The sequence below is a fragment of the Dromaius novaehollandiae genome, chromosome 20, assembly GCF_036370855.1.
Source record: "Dromaius novaehollandiae isolate bDroNov1 chromosome 20, bDroNov1.hap1, whole genome shotgun sequence".
Lineage (NCBI taxonomy): Eukaryota > Metazoa > Chordata > Aves > Casuariiformes > Dromaiidae > Dromaius > Dromaius novaehollandiae.
This window is the reverse complement of record NC_088117.1, coordinates 6,368,881-6,388,359: the sequence shown is the minus strand read 5'-3', so window position 1 is coordinate 6,388,359 and position 19,479 is coordinate 6,368,881. Positions and strand designations below refer to the sequence as shown.

Below are 19,479 nucleotides of genomic sequence, written 5' to 3'. Positions count from 1 at the left end.
ACCGGGCATGGTGTTCACATAAACCATGCCCTGTGCACCAGCAGCAGGGGAGAAGACGGGGAGGTCCCTCGTGCCTTCACCACTGATGATCCCCCGGACTTGCTCTCCCAAGGACCTCGGCAAGGTTGGAGGGTCTCTGTGGAACCAAAAGCAAAAGGGTAATGGGGGTCCTGGGGCACTGCCCACAGCTTTTCTCTTGTCTGAGGTGAACATGACCCACCACAGAGACGGGCCTGAACTCCTGAATGGACTCACAGCCCTTCCTGCCCTTTCTGCAGCGGCTCATCCTCTGAATTATTGTCTTATTTTCATTCCACTCCAATGAGCTGTCAGCAACGGATACAGTAATTCAGCGCAATAGCAACACAAACAGATGGGTAATTGACCCGCGTGCCTTCATTACACTGGAGTTCAGCACTGCTGTTCGAGCCATAAACTCCTTTATCTGCCACTCTGAAATCCCTGGGCCTTTTACGAGGAAGGCGAACGGGCCAGGCTTCTTGGGAAAGATTCACTCATAGATTTTCTTCCCTCTGCCTCGTGCACTTCAGACGCTGATGGATTCTGACAAGCAGAACTTATCAGGTGCAAGGAAACAGCTGTGGATCCTCCAGGGCCCTAGGCCGTCCATAGGGAGGCCAGAGATGGGGGCTGGAGGAGGACAGGACTGCAAAATGTGTGTGCTATATATAGGGCAAACGCTTAAACTGTTATCATATTCTCTGGTACCTGAGCACACATACACCTACACTAATGCCTGTACAGACAGATGGATACACAAACAGTCACTACGGAGAAAGAGAGAGATCGGGACAGACCTCTTAGCTAATGTAAATCTTTAGAGCACCACTGAAATCATTGGCATAAATCCATTTGCACTTTTATAGGACTTGGCAAATAGTCTTCGTAGCAGGGAATGAGCTGAAAAGACTCAGGTACCCAACTCCTGTATTTATTCTGCGGGAACTGGGCACTTAACTCTGCAAGACACTTTTATAAATACCTCCCCATATTATTTGTCTCCTTCTGTCTTTCTTTCTTTCATCTTGTTTTCTCTTTCAGGGTATAGTTTCTTTGTTTCTGTAGTACCAAAACTGTTTAGTCTCACTCAAAACATGTCAGAACAGCATAATGCTCTGACCTAGCACTTGCTTGCAAAGTATATATAAAAAAACCCACCTGGGAATAAAGGAGACTTTGCACCCATATGCTTTACACTGCAGTGGCATCCAGGACTGGGATAAAGTGGGGACACTGGGAGCCAGGGATAGGGAAGTTACTCATCACCCTTCTCTCATATAGCAGACAGGCTCTGATTTCAGCTCATCTGTTCTTCTGTACTGGAAACTTAGAGTTTGTGTCCCAGCTTCCTTACTCATGACCGCTCCAGGAGAAATCTCTCAGCAGCTTCAACTCCCATCACTTGCCCAAGCTCTTAATGAAACAGGTTCTGAGGAAAAAACAGAACAGCCACTAGAAATGGCTTTTTTTTTTTTTTCTTTTTAAATCCCTGCCTCTTGTTTCTATGCCAGGTCTCCAGCTCATCTTTCCTCAGTATTTACAAGAGAAGTTTGTCCAGTCTGCCTTGAGTTACATCATGTGCAATGGAGAGGGGGAATACATCTGCCGGAACAGCCAGTGCGGCTGCCAGTGTGCTGAGGAATTCCCGCAGTGCAACTGTCCCATCACCGACATCCAGATCATGGAGTACACGCTAGCAAACATGGCCAAGTCCTGGACAGAAGCCTATAAAGATCTGGAGAATTCAGGTAACCAAGCAAAACAAATTTCCCTACTGGTTTCTTTCAAACAAAATACAACTGTTTATACCCATTAAGAATGCTTTTTTTACCCCCAATATGTTCTAGTATTCATAAAAATTGGAGTATATTGAGCCAAGAATATGATCTAGGACAGTTGTTTTTTCTGTATACGGGTACATACAAACACGCACACACACACACACACACACACGTAATTCTATGTGTAAGGAGATACCTTACATGGAAAAATTTGTTTGATTAAAAATCTGATTTTTCATACCAAACCAGCTCAGAATGTCTCTTTAATGGTCCTACAGGGAAACTTCCACAATATGAATGATGCAGAAATTGCTTTTCAGATTTGCATGAATGATTTATTCTGCTTTGGTGAAAGGCAATTCACAGAGAAAGAGCACAGGCCAGATGACACCTCATTTGAGACAGAGATGAGAAGGGAAAGTGACTTCTCTCTCCTACAGTGCTGATGTCTGTTGGTGTGAACATTTCTCTTCTGCCTTTATCTTCTCCCAGTGTAACACTGGGTGTTTCAGTGACATTTGTTCCACTTTGATGCTGGTAACGCCCATAGTAGGCGTGCTGTAATGCTTATGCAACACCACTTTCAAGGTTTTGAGATACAATAGTATCAGTACAATTGCATCTTTTCCTTTAGCAAGTGGTCTACCTACCCAGAAGCCACAGGGGCACTAAGCAGAACTTAATCAAAAACTTGTCCCTGCCCTGACGCTGACCTCTTAGTGTTAGCCAGTTCCTTTCCAACACTTTTTCTTTAATTATTGTTGTCAAAATTGTCCAGGTCCCATGTTAGGAAAGAAGACTATGAGGAAGGGAACAGTTAGCTGTATTCAAGGCCTTGAAGAAAATGCTTCTTTGGAAGTCTTCCCAGCAGAATTTTCTTTCTTTATGTTGAAGATCACCCTAAGCTCCTTGATGGTTCAAAATAGGTGGCCTGTGGTGTTCCCTCAAAGGGCTGTGGAGGACTGCTCCGTACTTCAGTATGTGGACCCTGCTGGTGTTTCTGCCATTGTACGGATTTTTATGTCTAGATCACGCTGTCTGCCTGGCGCTTGGTGAGCCAAGTCAGAGTAGCAGTTAATGGCACAAGGCAGGTGACAATCTTGACAAGAGCTACAAGACACATACTACGGAGAGTCATGGACCTTGGGGACTTCTAGCAGTATCTCACTAGCTGAAGAGGTCAATGGATTTGCTGGGTGTTTCCACAGAGACACAGCAGTCTGGGGTGGGTATACCCAATACACATCAGAAATATGGATTTTGGACGCCTCTGCTAGCACAGTACTGCACAGATTAAGATTACTGGCAGTGCCTGTCAGCACAACTCCGACACTACTTATGCATTACTATTAACTAGTTTTGGCAGGGGAATCTCACATCAGCTGCTCAAGAGCCACATGTTGGCCACCAGTCACCAAACCCCTTTACATTTTCAGGAGATCTAAGCCAGACCCTTAGAAGATGAGAACCCTATGGTGGAAAAAGAATTCCAGTCCCACAGTCATTATTTTACTGTTACACCGGGCACTTGTTGCATTTGACATAGGCAAAGACAGTGGTAGATAATTATATCCAGTCTTGCTTCCCTTGAGATTTCAACAGCGGAGGGTGTTTTTCATATGCCATTTTAAAATGACACATTGCAGTGCAATTCTCTGCTGCGCTGTGGCCATATTCCACCCAGGGCTGGAGGCTCTTCAGGAATAGATGGAGTGATTATCTTTATGTTAGAAGCTGTTGCATCTCATTCATCACTTTGTTACATGATGCATGAACCTATCCTTTGAGATGAAAGTTGCTAGCAAAGATGACTATAGTATTAGTATTTTGCTTCTTTGTTTTAATAAATATTCAAGATGACTGGAGGATTTGCTTCATAATGAGCAACAAAAAATAAACCTCTAATGACATCTTAAAGCCTTTCCAATAAAATGAGGTGAAAGGCACGAGTGCTGTGAAATACCATTTGTGCAAGAAGTCACTAATAGCCTAAAAGATCTATATTCTGGTTCTGATCTGTGTTGAATTCCTATGTTAATTTGAAAAAAGCATGCAGGGGCAAATCAGAAGTTGGTGTGATTTGGGATAGACCTTCAAAGTCAAGGAGGCTGCAGTGAACCGGTGCTCTCTCGTAGTCCTTCTGTGCTTCACTGCTTCTGTTAAATTGAGAACAATAACGCTGCCGTATTCTGTCTTGGCATTTTAGTATGGCTGGCCAAAAAAATCTGCATCAGAAATGTGACTCTGGATTTTAAAATGACCTTTTGATTAAAAGTCATGTGTGGGGTTTTTTTTTGCAGTTCTAATATTTTCTGACGGAAATATAATTTTTTTTTAACTGAAGACAAGCACTGGAAAAATGAAAGTTTCATCTCCAAAGCAGAGATGTCTGACTTGGCCATTTCACCGTGGTGCCACCACTCTTCTCCACGGGCTGGGCTCCTCAGCCCACCACCACCCACCATGCTGAGTCACCGCCATGGGACTCCCTCCCAGCTGGGAGCTAGTGACTCAGCAAAAAAGAGGCATCACGGTGCAGCCTGGGAGATGTAGTCCTAGCGCTCAGCAACATTCGCTGTGCAGATAGATAAAATGACAACAAATGCTCACAGCCCCGTAAGTTAAGCGGAAACTGTCTGGGTCAAGGATGAGCTATTCCCAGGAAAGTACAAGGCTTAACACGGTGCAACTACAATCTCAGTTGAGCTCTTCAGGGATTGTTAAAATATAAATAAATAATGAAGAAACTGCTCTTTTGGGCAAGTCTTTTTCCCTATGTTTTGCCCATTTCTAAAACAACCCCATTCAGCTGTTATTTTGCCAGATTTCTTTGCTCATTTGTTTTCCCCCCAACGTTGCACTGCAGTATCAAAATCTGCACACTGCACTGAAATTTCTCCCTTACCCGTCTCTATGAAAAATGTAGCACATTCATCATCAGAGGGAAAAGAGCTTGGTCTTTTGCACAAACAGGCTTTTGAGGAAATTGATTTATAAGGGGCGGGAAGCAAATGCAAGGCTTTTACTGCTGAAAGGTACCAGAAGTAATCAGCATGGTCAACAGAAGCAATTATACATGATGATAGTTTCAGAGGACCACTGAACGGGAGAGAATCATTTTTGGGGAGGAGAAGGGCACAGAAAGCAGCATTATAAATAGGGTGAAAACCTAAGAGATGACTGGAAAAAAAGTCTCCGTTATCTCTGGGGAAGAAAGGAGACAAGCAGACGTCCCATGGATCTTGATAGTGCAATAATGATAATTACTTTTTTTTAGGTGCTCAGTTTTGCTGTGGTAACAAGTAGGACATGAACCTCCATTTACCCATCCATATAATGATCTTAGTGACTAATGCATACATAAGTATGAACTGCAGATCATTGAACAATAGGAAATATTTCATGCAAATATATATAATCATGTGAATTCACTGAACTTTGTACCATAGGTTCCAAATTACCTCTTTTAGTTTCCTCCAACTCTACTATAGATTGATTTTTTTTCTTTTTAGAAGATACCCACCTTTTAAATCCCTCTTTTGCTTCTGAAAATGGGATGTAGAAAAAATAAAAAGAAAATGAGAGAGGGAAGAAAAATAACACAGATAAAGGAAAAGAACAGCTGCATTTCTACTTGGGTAATTTGTGGTTTTTATGGGGGGGGGGGGACTCAAGGCAAAGGTCTCAGTTGAAGTGGGACTATCACCAACACTAGATCAGGCCAGCCCTCATTTTGTCCAGCAGAGTCTAAAATGAGAAATTCCTTGACCTCTCTGCAGCTCTCTGTTCCAGTGCCGCATTACCCCTAAGTAAAGCAGATTTTCAATACAGAACTTCCACTTCTCAAGCTGCAATTTGTGCCTATTTCCCCTTGTTATATCACCTGTCTCGAATAAGAAGAGCATCTCTCCTTCATACTTACAACTACCTTTCTAGCAATCGTGGGCTCTAATTAGATTGCCCCTTGGCCTCCCCTTCACCAGATTAAACAAGCCCAGCTCCTTCCCCCTGCCCTCGTAGGACATGTGCTCTGGGCTGGTGACCAGCCTTGTGGCCCTCAGCTGTGTCTTCCCCAGGTTCTCAACACCCACATTTTATTTGGTGGGGGCCTAAAACCGAACAGAGCAATCCAGGTGCAGCCTCCATAGTGCCAAGAAAAGGGGAAAACTTCCCTCAAACTGTTGGACTATCTCCTCCTCAACCAGTACACAATTTGGCTTATTTGCAATGAGAATACAGTGTTGCCTGTAGTAACCCCCAGGACCTTCTCAGCAGGGCTGCTCTTCAGCCAGTTGTTTCCAAATGTGTACTGATGCACAGGGTTGTCCTGCCCTGATGCAAGCTTTGATCTCTTTTTTACACTTTATGAGGTTTCCACTGGCTGACTCCTCGAATTTCTCAAGGTCCCAGTCAAACGCAGTTTTCTAGTATCAAAAAATGAGGTTATTTTCTCCTGTGAAAGGTGGAACCATCTGCCTTTTCCTTATGAAGATGTCCCAGCCTGGTAATCAGAGTCTAAGCTAACTAGTCTCGGTTAGGACAAAAGGGACGGTCATAAACAGAAATGGTACCAGATTTTCTGTTCTGTCACACACACACATACACACGCACAGAAAAAGAAAAACCCTACATAGTGCTTTTCCATTCACAAACAAAATCAAACAGAAATAAAGTGATCACAAAACAGCATTTAACAACACATTTATGGATCAATTAGATTTTTCCTTTTGCTAAAATTGACATATTTTATTCTGATTTTAGACCTGAAAGCCATTTTATTTTATTTTCATTGTTACATAAAGCAACCCATTTAACTTCAAATGAAGAATCAGAATGCTCTTTTTAAAAAATGAGAAAGCAGGACATTTTAACACAATCCAAACCCTTCCTTTGGGGATTTTCTTAAGCTTTTTTGCGCTTTTTTTTTCCTTTTAATGACACAGCCACAATCATTTGACTTGAACAACAAATGGCATTTTAGTAGCAGCTGAAAAACAATTTAAATAAGAACTCTTTAACTGACAATAATTACAATTCCCTGTTTTCTTATTCATAACCCCTAGACTATAATCCTATGCTTCAGGGAATTTGTTCTCTTTTTGTCTCCACCCTGTACACATTAACCATATTGTTTCACCCTAATATTTTTTTGGGTTTCGTTTCCCATACGGGAGCAGCAACAGACATGGAATTAGGGGGCTTCCTGGGGGAGAATGACAAACCAGTAAGTTAATGGGCATCAGCGCCCTTTAACAGAGCACTGATGGCCTTGCACATCATTGCTGTTCCTCCATTCTGCTAATGAAAAGCTTTGTAACTTCATTATAGTTCGGATCACTCTCTTCCTCCACATACTTGTGTGTTCCAGATGAGTTTAAATCCTTCATGAAAAGGCTACCTAGCAACCACTTTCTGACCATTGGGAGCATCCACCAGCACTGGGGGAATGACTGGGATCTTCAGAACCGGTACAAGCTCCTGCAAAGCTCCCTGGAAGCCCAGCGCCAGAAGATCCAGCGCACTGCCCGCAAACTCTTTGGCCTCAGTGTCCGGTGTCGGCACAACCCTAACCACCAGCTGCCTAGAGAAAGGTACCTTCATCCGTCATCCGGGATAGCGTGGTGTGATGGGTGACTGATGGGGGTCACATCAGCCTGGGCTTGAACATAAACCCTCCTCACAGCCAAACTGTTTGGCTTTAGGGTGTACTAATATGGAGGTTTGGGGACAAATGGTAAAGTCCGGGAGAGGGTTGAGAATGCTGGAGATTTAAGTAGCCTTTACCATGAACTCAAGCACAGCCACATCTCTCCTGCTTGGCCATACCTACCCAGCTGAAGGGCACCCACATATCCCGTAGCACCCTGCAAGGATGTTACAGGGCTGATGTCAGACAGCCAAGCTGACTAAGCTCCTTTTTAGAAAGTCTTGCATCACATACCATAGCCAAGCTTTAAGCATCTATTTGCTGTTAAAGTGCAAATATAAAGCATAAGACACTTCAACTTGTTTTTGGGTTGTGCTTCAAGGAGAAGCCTTGGCTTCACTTGGGCTAGACCTTCTCTCTTCTACAAAATGCAGTGTGAACCTGCAAACCTGCACTGACCAATCCTAGCAATGTTATTACAGATGGAGAGAATAGGTTTTCCATTACAGCTAAAGTAACTATTGGTATCCAGTAGTCACCTCATCACAGCCCTGTCCTGCAGCTGCTTTTAGGCCTGTTTTGGAGATTATCTGTGGATTTTAACAAACATTTTTTGACATTTCTTTCTATATTGTCTGGAACCAAGTGACACTCAAAACCTTGGAAAAAATGAGTCCAAGTGCCTCCTCTTCCATGCTTTGCCGGGAAAAGTCTGGCCAGGTTAACATTTGCAGAGGAACTGCTTTTTCATCCCCTTTATTAGCTCAATATTCAGGCTCAAGAGAGAGTCAGTCAGCTGACTGACTAGTGTCTCCTGTTATCATCCTGCCCACTGGATACTAAAGAGGCTGAGTTTGATTTAGCCACTGTGCAGCTCAGGAAACTCTTCCAGGGCTTAAGATCTCTTTAACTACCAAGCATTTTCATGTTGCTGGACAAAGATCTGGTGGAGTTATTATGGGTGAGGAGCAATATCTATTAAGTTTAAGAGATTATGAAAGAAAGTCTTTGGAGAACTTCCTGAAATTGGACCATTCCTGCCAATTGGCCAAGCTGCTAAAAACGAGCCAGCTGGTGGAGGAGCCACAAGCAGTATTTTGAGACGTGCCACAACAACAAAGTGACGCAGCAGCTAGCAGATATCCAGCCAACCATGTTGCTGCAAAGCTTTCAGATAAATATGTCTTTAGTGTTTCTTTTCTATTTTAAAAAGCCAGCCAGGCAGAAAAGGAGCCTCCAACTAATACTATAAAATCTGGGGGAAGGAGGACTAAACGGATGATAGCAGCTATTTTTTTTAACTGACTGATGTGCTTGATTTGTTTAAGTCAACACCACCAGGCATATTATCATTTCTTCTCTTATCTGTCATTCTGCATTTGTAGGTAGTCAGGGGAGGGGCTCAGTAGACAGATACGTAGCAGAAAAGGTATGCGTTTCATCGTTCTTTCCACGGGGCTTGGAAATACTCTAATTTTTTAATTGATACTGTACAGAACGACAGACGCTTATCAAGCATGCCAGTGGCTTTGAAAGGATGGAAAGGTTCTATTAAGAGCAAGCCTCTCTCTCTCTTTAATACACATAATAGTAAGACTACATTATATATTCAAAAGCAATGTTAAAAAGAGAGAAATAGGACTGCCGTTGATTGCCCTCAGGGAAAGCAAGAGGTGGTGTTTCTAAAGGAAAGAAAGAATAAGGATTTTGGTAATTAGGATGATTCTCCATGACCTTTTGTAAGAGCCAAGAAAAAAAATATATATATATAATTTAAAATAGATTTGCTCTGCACTGCTTTTGCTTAAAAGCAACTCTTTGCAGGCAAGTTTGTTGGTTTAAAAAAGAAACCACTCTTTAGTAGTTAAAGCTTCACTGTTGAATGAGCACCTATAGTCGTATTTTAAAACTCTGGATATAAAATATAAATAACACCCAAAGGATGGGAGAGACAGGGGAATCTGTTCTGGGCTCCAGCGTTATTGTCATTAGCTAAGAATACATCTCACAGCTGCTGAGAATGAGAATTGCAGTGCGTACTTCACTGCTCCACGCAGAAAGCCCAAAGGTGTCCCACAGCAGCTAGTGTTGGTTAAAAAGTAAGAGGTGAGCTAGCAAAGGAAAAGTTGTGAAATCCCTACCTCTTTTCTTGAACTTTTAAAAAAAGTATCTGTTCTGCTGGTTGGCTTTTGTTTGTTTGTTTGTTTTTTCTTTTTAAATCAGCTCAGGTACCATCTATAGCAAAAATATACCCACCAGCTTCTTCCTCTCCCCAGATCTGATTAACCTTGAGGGATGATAATTCAGAAGGAAGGAAAATTCTTCATAAATCCAAATCACCCTTCTGTATGGCTAACCTCCTCTTCCGGTCTGGAATCCCAGCACTGTCTTGTGAAACATTTTTGTCACAACAGATGCCTTTTAAATGGAGAAACAGCTCTGCATTAATACCGGGCTCCCAGTTCCTGGCATTGCCAAGGGATCATGTCTCCTGTGAGCAACAAGAAACTAATTCAACTTAACTCTCACTCATAGCCCTGACTGAAAGTCATTTTTTTCACTGCAGTTTGGATTACCAATTTTTAAATTTGAATGCAAAACTGCTTGACAGTGACCTTTGAAGACATAGTTTTCCTTCTTTTATTTCACCTGCTCTGCTACCTTATACTTTGAACTGGCAGGGGTAGCAAACATTAGGGAAAATAACCTTTGCAGTGATATTTGTCCTTTAAGAATCACACTAGAACTTCTGGAATAGGGTTTGACTTCCACGGGAAGTCAGGAAGGGGAGAGAAGAGAAAATAATGTCTCCATAATGGAAGAAAATAATGAAAATTAAAACCAATGACTTCGCTACTAACTTTCAGCTTTTAAACAGTGGGTCTTTCTAGCTTCCTTCTGCCCTGACTCCTCTTGGTTATATTCACATAACTTGGAGCCATCAAGGGCGTGTGTTTTAAGAAGTTACCTCCTGTCAGCTGAAGCGCAGTGACTGGCCCTGCATATATTCTTATCCTGTCCCAGTTGCAAGATAAAATGGGTAATTTATACCACTCTTCCTCTCTGTCACTTAATCACACTTCCCATTGTCATGTTTGTAGCCGATGCCCAGCTCTGCCCTGGATTCTGCATTTTCATTTAATTACGTCCTTTACTGCTGCCATCAGCAGATGGTAGGTAGCCTTCTTTTTTTCATTTTTGTCCTACTTGTTCCTTTGTTGAATGCTACCACACACACACACACTCTCACACACACACACGAAAAAACCCTCTTTATCTTGATGTCCTCCCATCCTTCCTCCACGAAGCTGATCTGGGGAACAGGAAAATTACTAATTTCAATTGCAAGATCTTAGCTGAGACTCCTTTCTTGTTTTGCTCTGCCAACTGTTAGGATAAGACAAGGAGGGAAGGATAGCAAGACTTTTTTATTTCTAAGACAGAGCACACCAGCTGGACTAGGATACGGTGAGCTGACTAATTTTTGGGGGTCTCCTGCTGTACAGGGTATCCAAGTAACTTCTTCTGTGCTGATTTATTTCTGTTTGTCTTCTTTTCACGGTGGTCCTTAATACTTCTGTATTGTAGTGATTTATTAGCATCATATATTGCAGGGTCAGATCCAGCTGCAACGTGGGCAGATGAGGAAAGATTGGGTCTGCACAACCACTACTGAATCCAGAGCCCATACAGGGTAGGGACTGCAGCTGCAGCCACCCTCCTGGGATAGCTGCACCTATACAAATAAATATTCACGCAGATCAAGTTTTGCCATGTGTAGCAAGGCTCCAGACCCTGGCAGGCCTTGTCCCAAGAACTCAGTGGCATTACCAACATGTAAAACCTGTCTCAGAGAGCACAGCATCAAGCCAGCACTGCACAAATATATTGAGACTCCTTCTGTGCATCAGCGAGTGCATATGGAAATTGGGAGAGTCGCATTCAGTTGCACACAGCTGGAATTGAGATCTACGTATGGTATTTGTTCAGTGTGTGTTTGACTGTCATTTGCATGTGCAGCTGCACGTGGCTATTTACAGCCACAGTAAAGCGGTGGCAGTATGTGCAGACAGGCGCACCACTGACATTGCTGACTTCCTAGTCAAACCTACCTCAGAAACCACCTTGAGGCCTAATACAACCATGCCCACCTCATCCAGAAGCCCAGTCCCACAAAGGGCAACAAATGTAACCTTGGAAAAAGCTATGGGAATCAGGAAAATATCCTTACCACATGGAGAGGGGTTGGGATGCAGAGAGGGCACATCACTGAGCTGGACCTCTACCTTCTGTCTGCAGTCCCAGCCTGCTGCATCAGCCGTTCCTTCCCTGGTGTCGGTGGGCTTTCCCCTGCTCTCATCATAGTAGAAATTACAGTGTAGGTGGGAGCTAGGAACACAGCTTGCAGCTGCAGTGGCTGTTCCCTTCAAGGCAACCTCTGGTTTTGCACTGTTGTCACCAATCCACATCACGGAAAGAGGCAGCATGCAGGAACCTTGTGCTTCACTTGAGCATTCCCTGTCCCCCACTAAACCCAGGCAGTCAGTATGCGCATAGCCAGGGGCTTGCTTTGGTTTTACTTCACTCTCCCCCTGTTCATCATTCCTTCAGCTTTGTGCTTAGGTTAGTAGCAGAGAGTCCAGCCTTCTTTAAAAGAAGCCCCCCAGGGAATCAAGGTGGGCTCACAGCACTCTTGGGAGAGTCAAAACTGGAATCGGGGTGCCTTGCTAAACTGAAACCCACTTGGCTGGCTTTCCAAACAGGAGTTGCAAAGCTTTACATGGGCTAAAAAAATAATTTTATTGCAGAAGAAGCAAGCAGAAATTCACCTGCAAGCAAAAGGCAAACTCAGTCCCCCAGAGGCTGGTTTTGAAAGTGCTCATTGCTGTCAGCAACCTGTTTTGCAGTCACACTGAGGTGTCCCCTCCCCTCTGAAGCAGGGCTGTCCTAGAAACCAGGAGGTGTCCTATGCACTATTGCTAGAGACCAGGCTCAGCTGTCACCACCTCTCTCTACAGCAGGTATTTATAGAGGCTGGTGCCTTGTTCCCAAGCTCCCTGGCCTCCCTCTGTCTTTTCCACTTGCAGGAGAGCTCCTCTTAGCTGTGAATAGGAGACAGAGACCCCAGCAGCTCTGTACCACAGGGGAGCAGAAAATTGTCCCTTCACAAATCCAAGGCTTCACAGTTTTCCTACTAAATCACTTCTTTTTTCCTCATTCTATCCTTCTCAGTTTTTTCCTCTCACTCAATTTCTTTCTCTTCCTTCCTCTGTACTTTCTCTTTTCTTTCCTGCCAGTGCTCTGTATCCTGCTTATTGCTGTTGTGTTAGTTTTCCCCCTTTCTCCATCCCTGTTCCTCCTGTATTTCTCACTTTTCCTTTTACCTGCATATTCTTCTTCTTTCTTCTTCTATCCTTTCTGCTTCTGCTCCTTGATTATTTCTTTGCTTCTAGCTCTTTCCTCTGTTTTATACTCTCATCCCTCCACTCACTCCCTCCCCCTAATCATCTTGCTGTTCTTTGCTGCTGTATCATTTAATGCCTTCTTTGATACAGCCTACAGCTTAATGATTATTCGGAGGTCAGGCTATGCAGGTGCCATGAATTTCACTAATCCAGCTCTGAGAGCCTCTGTCCGTAATCACTCCTCCCATTCTACAGGGACTGAATCCTAATTTGTCATTAGCCAGTCCTCTCACTGCAGTGCTACCAAGAACTTTTTGCCCAGAGGAGACAATGAAGTATTCATTAGCTGGGGGGAGGCGGAGGGGAGGCAGCGAGGCGGCTGAACAAGGCGTTCTGGTGAAGACTGCTGAGAAAGGAATCGCTGTGCTGAGATTTCCCGGGGGGTAGGGAAAGCGGGGGGGGGGGGGGGGGGGGGCAGAAATGCAATGTGGCAAGGGAGTTATACAAAACCCGAACGTGGGTTATGGTGTCATTCATTAGGGTTGTTTCAGGGCTGCAGAACGCGGAGGTGATGGCACTGAAATAGCAATTATGGGAGTGGTGGGTCCTGGGAGTGGGCAAGTGTGGCTGCTTGTTAAGGGGAGAGGCTGTAAGAGGGGGTTAATTAACAGCATTTTTAAAGGAGAAGCCATTCAAGCAGCTTCATCTCAGTGCACCCTGGCTTCTATGGTCTTTTCTGCTTTTATTGCTCTCTGCACCATAAGCAGAGGTTGCTACTTGTTTTGCCCCAATCCATTCAAAGGCTGTTTTTGGTGAGTGGGGGGATTGTCAATGATATGGAGAGGAGCTGCTGCCTAGCCTCAGCCTAGGAGTTGTGCTGACCTGTAATGTCTGATGGCACTTCAGCCTCTGGCATGGCTCTGTCAGCTCCATTCCCTGCTGTTTCCATGGCTGAACTTTCTCCCTGCCACACTGATGGGAACCTTGGCAGGAGGCTGAGCGTGTCTCTGCTCTTAGAACAGTGTGAAGAGAGAGAATTGAGATGATCATTCCCTACCTCGTAGCTATTTCTTAGAGGGTTTTTGTTCTCCACTGAAGAAGTAAACAGCAGATGTAAAATAAACTCCAGAAGTAGACTGGAATAGCTCACAGATGCCAGAAGCAGAGCATGAATGTTCTGAGAGCTCTGCCTTATATATACCCTCCAGAACACTGTGGCCCTAATATGATGCCAACATTGAAGAACCTGTGCGGCTATGTGACGCTAATACTTTCCTGTTTCCACTTGCAGGACAATACAGGAATGGCTTACCCGGGTCCAGTCCCTGCTCTACTGCAATGAGAATGGGTTCTGGGGGACCTTTCTGGAAAGCCAGCGGAGCTGCGTATGCCATGGTGGCACCAGCCTGTGCCAGCGCCCCATCCCCTGCATCATCGGGGGCAACAACAGCTGCGCCATGTGCAGCCTTGCCAACATTTCTCTCTGCGGCTCATGCAACAAGGGCTATAAGCTTTACCGGGGTCGTTGCGAGCCTCAAAACGTAGACTCAGAGCGGAGCGAGCAGTTCATCAGCTTCGAAACGGACTTGGACTTCCAGGACCTAGAGCTGAAGTACCTGCTGCAGAAAATGGACTCCCGCCTGTATGTGCATACTACCTTCATCAGCAACGAGATCCGCTTGGACACCTTCTTCGACCCCAGGTGGCGCAAACGCATGTCCCTCACCTTGAAGAGCAACAAGAACCGGATGGACTTCATCCACATGGTCATTGGGATCTCCATGCGAATCTGCCAGATGCGCAACAGCAGCCTGGACCCTATGTTCTTTGTCTATGTCAACCCATTCAGCGGGAGTCACTCCGAGGGCTGGAACATGCCCTTTGGGGAGTATGGCTACCCGCGCTGGGAGAAAATCCGCCTCCAAAACAGCCAGTGCTACAACTGGACCCTGCTCTTGGGCAACCGGTGGAAAACCTTTTTCGAGACCGTCCACATCTACCTACGGAGCCGGACTCGGCTGCCTTCCCTGCTGCGTAACGAGACTGGTCAAGGGCCCGTGGACCTTTCTGATCCCACCAAGCGTCAGTTCTACATCAAGATCTCGGATGTGCAGGTGTATGGCTACAGCCTGCGTTTTAACGCTGACCTCCTGCGCAGTGCTGTGCAGCAGGTCAACCAGTCGTACACGCAAGGCGGGCAGTTCTATTCTTCCTCCTCCGTCATGCTCTTGCTGCTGGATATTCGGGACCGAATCAATAGACTGGCGCCTCCCGTGGCCCCGGGGAAGCCCCAGCTGGATCTGTTCTCTTGTATGCTCAAGCACCGCCTGAAACTCACCAACAGCGAGATCATCCGTGTGAACCATGCTCTAGACCTGTACAACACCGAGATCCTCAAACAGTCGGACCAGATGACAGCCAAACTCTGCTAACCCGGACTTTTCAGTGGACACATTGGTGACTGATCCTTTTGCTGTAAAAAAATAAAAGAGAAAAAAAAGAGAAAAAATTAAAAAGAAAGAAAGAAAAGGGGGAAAAAAAAGAAAAGAAAGGGGAAAAACAAAATTTGTAAAATGTAATTAATATACAAAAGAGAAAAAAAGAGGGAATTCTTCATTTGTTGAAAACTAAACCCGTTCTAGCAGCTGTATAAAACTGTCAGGCATGTTTGTTATTTCTATAATCCATCATAAAAGGGTAACACCTTACTTTCTCTTGACCTTGAGGGTGTTGCTTGCTAGGCCTCAGGGGCAGCAGAATAAATAAAGGGAGGAGCAGAGAGGGGCAAATTTCTGTATTAACTGTAAAGATTTCTGCTATGCAGGTGCCAAGACAAAGAAACAAACAAAAAAAATCAAAGCAAACAAAAAAGTTATATGTAAATGTAAAAGAACTGCCATTATTCCTAGTGGGAGTAAATGGTCAAAGATAAAAGATATTTCTTCTGTTGAGATTTATGCCAGCTTTATGTTGAGTTATTCACTCAGCCTGTGCTGAGCTTTGCTGGAGGAGAGAAGGTGATGGCAGTCCTTTGAGAGCAGAACGTATGCCTTATCAGTGAGGAGACACATAAGAGGTAGGGGAGGGTGCAGACGGGACTTTTCTCCACTTTGGGGTTTCCATCTCAGAAGGCTTTTCCCTGGAGGTAGAGCCTCAGCTCTTACTGAAAAGTGGGACACATCGAGTCCCCACGGCAGGGGTGCAGCCCGGGGGGCAAGTTCTCTTGACAATTTTGGCTCCATTTAATGCCTGGCATCAGATTGCCACTGCCTTCAGCAATGCAATTTAATCCCTTAAAGAACAGTGCCTGTAAATCCTCCTGAGTCACTTCTCTTTAAGGTGTCTCAAGCGGAGTCCCCAAAACCAAGACAACCAAAATCATCTGCCACTTTGGAAAATCTAGACTTAAAAGCAAACCTTTGCTTCCAGTTCAGGGGTCTCTGAAAAACCCTCATCACCACAAGAACCAAAGCACAATGCAAGAAAACACATGCCCAAGGAAAGCTGGAGAGTTGAAGGGTATAGATGTCATTTTAGCTCTTTAAAGAAGAAAAAACCCTTGTTACTATTTTGTTTCCTTGGCTGTGAATAATATCCTTGTTTCATTTGCAAATTCTTTGTCCACAAAGAAAATACAGACAACAGATGAGTAAATTCTATCAAAATAACTGCAAGATTAGCAAAAGGGGAAAAAAGGCAAAATAACCAAATCTAACCTGATTTTAGAAGCCAAATTAAAATTGATTATCAGAAAATGATCCAACATTTTGAAGTGTGTGTGTGTGTGTGTGTGTGTGTGTGTGGCTTTAAAAATTATATATCTATGATGGAGTGTATAAATGTAGGATCAGCTGAGCTGGATGACAAAGCCTGAACAGTGGGAGGAGAGGGGTGGGGTGTTTCTCTTCATTTCACTTTGTTTTAGTTAAGGTCCTTTGTGAAAACTGCTAGTGCTACTAGAATTTCTCCCCTCCAAAAAGGGAGAAATAAGTATTTCATCCTACCCACTTCCAGAGCTGGAGAAATATCCTGGGGAAAGTCAGGTTTGAGCAGGAGGGATGGCCCTGACTCAAAGCCCAAGGTCCAGATCTGGCTTGAGATTTCACATCTTGGCTTGATAGTCTCATACAAGTTTTGATGTCTCTTGTTTAGAGATTTTGGCTCAGATTCTGAGAATAACATCAGTTCTTTTGGAAAGAGATACATGTATTGTGGTATTATTCTTGTGACACCAGGGACAAAGGCAATTAAGTTTGGCTTCAGGTTTAATTTAATTCCTGAGGTTTTGCTTGATGGTCATCAAAGCCAGGAAGAAATTGGATACTGTAAGAAAAAATGTACATTTACTGAACTCTCTTGCTAAACCAGCAATGGAAGCCGTAGGAGAAACTATCTGGATAGTTCTAAGAAAACGAAAAGGAACCATAGTCACAGAAACACACCTGAGTCCCGGTCTGTCCATCAAAATGAGGGGAAGCGCGTATGTCTGAAGAAGAGCTGAATTCAACAGCAAAATTGTTTCTATGGACATCCATCCACTTCAGTTTGTAGTCACTTTTACTTTGTGTTTTCCCTAAGTCACACTGAGATCTCTTTCTGTCTCTACTGGACAGTCCATGTAAGAGGTTGCAAAGTTGACTAATTTTTCAGTTTGTTCATTTGTTTGGTTTTTGTTTAATTGGGTCTTTGCCTGTGCAGTAGACGTTCATGTTCATAGACCCTGTCATACAAACAGGTTGCTTTATAGTTGTCACCTTTCTGTGTCAGCTTTCTGAAAGACAAAATTCCCCAGCAATAGTATGCATGGCAGTTAGTTTTAAGCAAATAGTAGAGAGTATTCATGGGAAATGAATGTCAAATTTATAATTATGAATGGAAATGATGTTCCTGACAGTTACACCCATCCAAGCAGGGAATAGAAATATACTGTTTAATTTACATGTATGACCCAAAGAGCTGACATTGAAAAGAAATATAACTATTGCTCTAAAAATACTGCACATGGCTTTTGAACAACCTATAGCCTGAGATGCTTTCTACTTCCAATGATGTGATCTGCTCGTGACTGAGAAAGTGAATGTGCTAACACAAAATGAAATTCATTTGATGAATTGCTTTCCTAGGAGATAAGTAACCATCTCTAGTCACTAGCACCACTGAAGCTGCCATTAAATCTCACATCTCCCGGGTCACTAATAACACATTAGCTAAGTCTTGCCCTGCATTAGTGCGATTGTTAGGGATCACATTTACTGCTCTCCTGTATCTTTGGTAATGTCATAGGATGATCAGCCTCTGTGACTTTAGTTATATTGGGCTTCAGCAGCAAGGGGGCAACACTGGGAACTTTAACAAGACTTTGGGAGCCCACAGAACTTTAAATCACTGCTGTCCAGTCAAGATCCAAGCAACGGTAGACAGCAAAGTAGTTAAAGTGGCAATGGCTGACATGAGCTAGTATTTTGACCATGGTTTGGAGAGGTGAAGCTAGAGTGCAGAAAACCAGTGCAGATCAGTCTGGGGAAACGGAAGGCAGTTTGATATAGATACGCTGTCAGCATATAAAACTTAATGGGAAGCTCCTGATGTTGCAACAGAGTGATGCGGTGTCTCTGTGCCGTATAGTTGTGTGGTGATGCTGCAGCATGGCTGGATAACATTGTGTGTTAGAATGAAGACAAAATGTCATGGATCAATTCTCTTGTCCTTCAGCGTAGGGAAAAATGAAGCTATCTGACAGCTCAGCCAGCATTTTGGGCTCAGAGAGAAAAAGAAAAAACAAAACCAAACAACCAGTTCAAGTGTGGCCTGGACCATGTTGCAGTCTGCTTGCGATGCTACAAAAGAAAGGGGTAGATCCAGCTTACACAGTGAGGAAAATTTCATATCCTGCTTTTCCAACATGAAACGTTCTCAAATAGCATACAGGCCATGTGCTCTGCTTCCACTGCTCAGTCTTGTAAGCCTTCCTTCCCCATCTAAGAGGTACCTATGACCTTCAGGTCCAGAACCACAGATCACACAAATTTGTTTTAGGATAGTTGCCCTGAAGGCAACAGAAGATGCAAAGGCATATTGTATACTTTTGGCTGTGATAAGAGAAAGTGGCTCAAATCCCCTGAAAGAGTCCACACCAGTGCTGCAGCAATGTTAATCAGCTTCTGGGGGAATTATGTCCAAGTCTTCCGCTTGGTCGAAAAAAGGTTTTACAAGACAGTGATTAGAATGCAGGGTAATTAAGAGAGGAGAATTTGGGGAGCCCCAGAGAGATCTTTCACCAATAAAACTAGAAGCACTAAATCACATAATGGGTATTGTTATACAGTTTAATGTTGAAAGCGACCTTTATACTTGTCATGACCTTTGAGATATGAGGAAACATTGTCTGACCATAGAAGAATGAAGCTCAACTCCTTTCCCCTGTACAAGAGGGAGTCAGGGAGAAATCCATAAGATTGTCCAGCCCAGTTAATGCAGAGATGATCCTAAATGCAGAGATGATCCTACCAAATCATGGCAAATACTTGGCCCTTGCTGCAATTATATTGGGAACTGCATGAAAGCTGGAGCCATCAAATAACCCAGAGAAACCACAAAAGCCAGATGCAAGCTTTCCCAGAGCAGC

The 19,479-nt window shown here is 43.8% G+C and overlaps 1 protein-coding gene across 2 annotated transcripts in view; it reads left to right on the top strand.

Annotated features, from left to right (window-relative positions):
- BRINP1 (BMP/retinoic acid inducible neural specific 1) overlaps window positions 1-15,812 on the top strand; it is an 89,477-nt gene extending 73,665 nt beyond the window's left edge. Inside the window, exons 6-9 of one of the 2 annotated variants that reach the window (XM_064523658.1) lie at window positions 1,533-1,769; window positions 7,171-7,393; window positions 10,551-10,622; window positions 14,146-15,812. In XM_064523658.1, coding sequence (XP_064379728.1) covers window positions 1,533-1,769; window positions 7,171-7,393; window positions 10,551-10,622; window positions 14,146-15,286 — 1,673 coding nt within the window. In that variant the 3' untranslated portion in view covers window positions 15,287-15,812. The remainder of the gene's footprint in view (window positions 1-1,532; window positions 1,770-7,170; window positions 7,394-10,550; window positions 10,623-14,145) is intronic. The other variant, XM_026113793.2, reaches the window with a different exon arrangement.
- The last annotated feature ends 3,667 nt before the right edge of the window (window positions 15,813-19,479 follow it).